This window comes from Paramormyrops kingsleyae, chromosome 4, assembly GCF_048594095.1.
Source record: "Paramormyrops kingsleyae isolate MSU_618 chromosome 4, PKINGS_0.4, whole genome shotgun sequence".
NCBI lineage: Eukaryota > Metazoa > Chordata > Actinopteri > Osteoglossiformes > Mormyridae > Paramormyrops > Paramormyrops kingsleyae.
In genome coordinates, this window is record NC_132800.1 from 21620966 (window position 1) to 21626965 (window position 6000).

General features: G+C 50.6%; 1 protein-coding gene across 2 annotated transcripts in view; it reads right to left on the reverse strand.

Annotated features, from left to right (window-relative positions):
• The window catches only part of LOC111840224 (disco-interacting protein 2 homolog C-like), a 112781-nt gene extending 107772 nt beyond the window's left edge, over positions 1–5009 (reverse strand). Inside the window, exon 1 of one of the 2 annotated variants that reach the window (XM_072710850.1) lies at positions 4537–5009. In XM_072710850.1, coding sequence (XP_072566951.1) covers positions 4537–4615 — 79 coding nt within the window. In that variant the 5' untranslated portion in view covers positions 4616–5009. The remainder of the gene's footprint in view (positions 1–4536) is intronic. The other variant, XM_072710857.1, reaches the window with a different exon arrangement.
• Positions 5010–6000: the final 991 nt, after the last annotated feature.

Below are 6000 nucleotides of genomic sequence, written 5' to 3' on the forward strand. Positions count from 1 at the left end.
TAGCTCCCAGCTCCGACCAATGACGGCAAGCCGCTACCTCCCAGCTCTGACCAATGACGGCGAGCCGCTAGCTCCAAGCTCCGGCCAATGATAGCGAACCGCTAACTGTTAGCTTCGCCCAATGACAGCAAGCCACTAGATCCCAACTCCAGCCAACGACAGTGAGCCGCTAGATCCCAGCTCGAGCCAATGACAGCAAACTACTAGGTCATAGCTAGCGGTCGGCTTCCTGTGATCTCTGGCCAAGGCACGTGGGACACCAGGGGTGGCTTTGCAACTGTACATATGCCCTCTCCTAGGGGACTGGGGGGTTTGGAGCTGGCTGGAACAGACCCTAAATGCTAACGGCACCCCGGCAAGCCAACATGTGACGAGCGTGCCCCCCCCCTGCCACAGGGCCCCCACAGGAAGCAAGGTCACGGGAGTTCTCAGAGAGCGTCAGCTATCGCTGGCACCGGCGCGTGTGGCCCCCGGGTGCGTGAGAGGGACAGCGGAAGGGACTGCTATTCCAGGAACGAGAAAGAGCTGCGAGCGGACACTGGAGATCAGGGCATAACCGCGGTATTTTAAGGTGAAACGTGGTAGCTTCAAAAAGGAGGAGGAGATAAAATGGAACCAACAACCAGCTGTAGTCTGTACGCCTCCCATTAGCGTGGAGAGCAATTAAAGAAACAAAAAAGGCAATCAAACGGAAAGGAAAGCGGTATAACTATCCATCCCCCGGCGGCCTGAGACTGGCTGATCGCTTTAACACATCCAGACTGGCACTTCCAGCAGATCCCGCGGAACGTCACTGCGTCCGACACGGAGACGGATGGCGCGCGAAGGTCACTGCGGACGCAGCGGCCGAGCGACGGCATGGCATCGCCGTGCCGTGGGAGGGGGGAGGACATCGTTCCATTACTGTCATAGCCAGACCTCAGGTGTGACCTTCCACTGTACGTACCAGGTCAGCCTGGACAACATCCCAGGATTCCCCCCGACTGCAGGTCAGACACCTCACATTACACAAATCTCGATTTACACATCATACTTCACGCACTTTAACAGATGCCAGCACTGTATGGACCAAAAAGTATAACATTACACACATCCCATTTTCATATTCATGCTTTTTGGGGGAGCTGTTACTATTGGTAACAAAGACAAGACGACCTCATTCCAGTTAATGAAATTACAGAATTACTGATGCTGCGAATATGTATACGGATTTGTATTTATTCTGATTGATGTTTGTTATTGACCCTGCGCTATTGTGTCAAATTCAGACAGTTTCAGAAATAAAAGGATGGCGTGATCTGTGATTTTGTTTTAAAAGGTTAAATTTATAAGCTCTTATAGAGAGGCCGGTTCTCGCGTTCCGCCGTGCGCAGACACGAGGACGTCAGTAAATGAAGCTTTAAAGCGACAGGCTTCTGACACAAACTCGGTCACATTTGGCACGGGGGTCGGCACAGACCCCCTGATCGTGGCCGTCGGCCAGGCCGGCTCCAGGGGCCCCGCGCTCCAGCATCCTAAGGGCCCCGAATGTCCACGCTGCCATATGCTGTGCTGCTGACACTTCCGCACACCGCGCTGGGATTTGGACGCGCTTTACCTCTTAAAAAAAAATAATGATTAAAAAAAAAACAATGGCGATCTGTCAAAATCCCAGAGCACAGGCAACAGAGAATGAACTAATGTCCTGCCGGTAACGTCAATCGAGGGTAGTGCAATTGTGGATTGGGATCATTTGAGGTTATGTTTGCCTTCTAGCAAACAAAATGGTGCAGTTCCATATCCCGACCTGTTGGTGGCGCTCATTTAACATGGACAGGAATCGAGGGGCAGGGAGTGACAGGAGCTGGACGGGGGACCTGGCCACTGCCTCACCGGTACATCACATCCTGTGTTTTTTATCTAATCCAATGAGACTTAATTTCTCCAAATAAATACTAGCAGTCTTAAGGCTAGCAGCTCTTGTAGTATAATACCCCAAGGTGCTGGCCAGAATGTTCCCCAGCCTGGGAGTTTGCGGGGGAGGGAGGATAATTTTACATCTGGGCCTTTTTATAAAGGAACCCATCGTCAGATGAAAACAGGCCGTCTCCTGTTTCAGACTACCTTGTCAAAGACCGCTTCGGCCAAGGACGTGTACTTCAAGCGAAGCGTTGGGAAAACCTGCCCTGCCCCGGGGCCGCAGATCGTAAACAGCAACGGGAGGCCGTGTGTCTCCGCGCACATGGCCGCGCTTAAACGTGGGGGCCGCGCTCTGCCGGAGACAGGGCCCCGAACATGGAGGGGCCCACTTCTGAAGTTCTTGTCAACCAAGGGGGCTGGAGGCAGGGTGGATTGGGGGGTGGTCCTCTTTGGTGGACTTCGCTGATCGGTGGGGGGGGGTCATTATATTTGGCCGACCAGGGGGTGGAAGCAGATTTTTAGGGGGATTCAAAATCATCTTTTCGTCACTGCATATGTGCCCGTTTGCTCACCAACACATTTCACGTTTGATGTGTGGCTTCCTGCCAGGCCACAGTAAGCCGTCAGTCTCGGCGACTTCGGCAAGAACCCGGAAACTTCCGCTTGGCCTTTTCCCCTCCTAGTCCTAAGTATTCAATCAGCCCGTGTCCATTACCGCCGCATCCCAGGCCCCGCGCACGACAGAGGATGACGGTCTTCCTCGTAACGGCGATGGAAAGCTGTGGCGTGGAGCCATATTTAAGGCGTCAAATGAGGAGTCTGCGGGGGGGGGGGGGGGGTCAGCACAGATCAGCAGGGGTCCACATGACAACGAGAACGCTTGTCCTGCGTGTGAATAAATCAGACCGGCGAGTCGCCACTGGTCAGGAGATTAATACTGAGGCGATGATGTCACTGCCATGGTTTCGACACAGCCATAAGCTTAGCATGAAATCCTAAATTTGAAGAATTGAAAGTGGTTGCACACCTTTTCAACCAGCTGACTTTGTCTGACTTTCCAACAGACACCTCCTTGATTAGCTGTTACTATATTCTACTCATAGGTTTCAGGGTAAATTGCAGCCATTAAGCATGGCTGTTACTGCAGGTGAGGTGTGATGAATCACAGGGTTCTTCTGCACCCAGGACAACATTCCTCATGGTCAATCCAGCATAACAGGTGTCCGAGCCTCTCTACTTCAGGACATGGTGGCATTAATGGAATCCATGGTACGAGAAGCACGATGGAGCCTCGTGCAGGAAACGGTGCAGGTAACAGGTACAGTTACACAGGGTACCGGCTCTGCATCCAGACCTGGAAAGGTATCGGGTCATCATCCAAAGTCGGCTAGAAGCATCATTTAAATCTAGTGAGTCTCACCATGACAATCACCTCATTACCGCTTTGATTACAGAAAAATCCGAGCCTTTGTGCTACGTTTTACAGCGATTTGACTATAACTTCACAGTCATTGCTGTGTGATTTATCTATGAGTGACCGTGCCGTCAAACATTAGTGTCTTAAAAACAAGCACAGGAAGGGAAAAGCGACAACAAACAAAAACAAATAATAAAAAAAAAAATCCTGCAATCCACAAAAACCGACGCGAATGGGTTCTTAACTTGCAGAAACGGAGCGCGCCGTCCTGGATTTTAATGGCAATTTTTCACTTTCAAAGGAAGTTGACCCCGGCTCACTGAAGCCGAAGCCCCAGCACCGGAATGAGAAGCGCGGCCGATCGGACTCGGTCCCCCCGCGTTAACAGCCACGCCACCCCGCCGCACGTACATTCGCTAACGAGTGGGAGACTTTTTCTGATCCCCCTTTTTGACTCAAAAACAAATTTTCCGGCTTTGCGAGGACAACCAGCGCTCATGGATCAGACGGCTCAGTGGCCAGTACCGGTGCCACTGGCCGTGTTGATGAAAGTACTTTTTTCCCTTAAATGGTCCAGTTCTGCAGAGAACCAGCGGAGCGCCCCGCACGCCCACAGCCTTAAAACGGCTCTGGGAAAAAGTAACTGCAGAAATCCCCCGCGGATCACGCATCGCAAATAACACGCCTGGGTTTTGTTACATTTTATTTCGGGCTTTGCTTTTAAAAAAGAAACAAAGAGAGAGATAGAAATAAGGGATCGGATAAAAGGCTGTATCCCCGAGCCTCAGAGTGTACTTCTGATTCCTGGACTACGGTCAGTTTATAATTTAGGGTTAAGCACAGGTCCCGGTCGCCAATCGCGACTGAAACATCAAGGCGGGCACTTTTCCGCGTCGCGACCCCGCACTGTCGCCCCATCAGTCAGCGCGTAACGGGGATCCGATCGGCGGCAACCGGCGTTACATTCAAGGTCACGCACAGCACCGATTGCTCTCATGCTCACCGCCAATGATCTGATTTCAAGGCGTCAAGACATGAGCAACACGACGGCGGGTTTGAGATCATGCACATAATACAACAAAAAAAAATCGCTGCAGATCTCCGGTTTACTGCGCACGGCAATGAAAGAGCCGCGCATACAGGCGTCCCTTTAATATTCCCAGAAAGAGAAGCAATGAAAGAGGAAAAAGGGAAATAATTAAGATGTGTTTGATCCTTACCTTCTGATAATTCCAGTTCGAGCTCGGCAAGTCTGGCTCTCACCTCCAGTGGAAGGGGTAATGTATCACGGTCCGCCATTCTCTTAAAGAAATCACTCAACTGAGAGAGATTTTCCTTTTATTCAGAGCCCAGTCCTTCGGTCCTGTCTTTCCCCCGCTGGGCTGCTGTGTTAAGGGGCGAACCGAAGATCGGCGCTCGGACTGACGGAAGCGAAGAAGGCGGAGGGTCGTCTTGCCGCCCGTCAGTGGAGCCCCGCCATGACTGTGTCCCTCCGTGAGGAGCGCTGCTGTAATCCCAGGCTGTCAGTGCCGCGGAGAGACTCGCCGCTACATCTTTGCCTCTGCCTTTTTTTTTCTTTTTTGTCCCTCGATCCCACTCACGTGATCGCGTCCACACGCCTCCTCCACGACCACAAGGGGGCGCTAGTTATTCCCTCTCGCTTGCCCCGTCGGGAGGGGCAGGACGACGCCGTCCACTTGGCTTTAAGGCGGCTTACGCCAGGGTATAAACGCTCTTTGGGTACTACAGGCTGTGCGGGGATGCGTGAATACAAAAGAAACCCTTCTGACTAAAAAGCCCGTGTCTTTCTTCCAGCCCAGTCTGGTTTACTGTGTGGCTCCCTTTTCGAAGGATTTTTTTATGTTTAATTGGACTATTCATTGTCAAACTCTGACATAATACACGAAACATTTACTGCCCCTTTTCACAGCAGAAGTCCAGATGATTGCTTAGTATGGGTATTTGCATTCATATTAACTTATTATTGAGCTTCTGTTGGATTTTGTTATTGATTGAATGATTATGTACTTTAAGAACAATTAATGGTTCAATTAATCGATTTTTCTATGGTCCCAAATGGTCGGTAGATGTACGGTTGACGTATTGTAAATGGGTGAAAGAATAAAATGTCAAATATAAACTATTTATGGCCCTTTGGATGACACACACTGCTTAATATACTATATATTCAAATAACAAGCTTTCTCGTGGACAAGCCTTTGCATTTATTAGCTTATTTGCTGGGACTGTAGATGCGGTAGGTTTCACATTATTGAGCACCTTGAGATTTATCCAAACCTCCTCATTCATTACCCAGCTAAATAATTTGGTTACATTTGATTGGCTCTGTGTTCCAGCTTCAGACCTCCAGGGATCGATCCCTGCCTTTGGCTCTGCGTGTGTAGCTTCCATGTTCTTACCATGTTCATAGGGCTTTTCTCTGCATCAGTGTTTCCCAGTCCGGTCCTCAGTTGGTCCGCGTTTTTGTTACCTCTGAGCTCCCTGCCAGACAGCCCACATTTTTGCTCCCTACCAGCAGCTGGGAGGGAGCAAAAACGCGGACCGTCTGTGGCTCCCCAAGAACCGGATCGGGAAACAGTGTTCTAGATCACAGGTTGCGGCCTTTAGTCCAAATGCATGCAGTGCAGGTAAATTGGTGCCTCTATATTGTGCATATAGTGTGA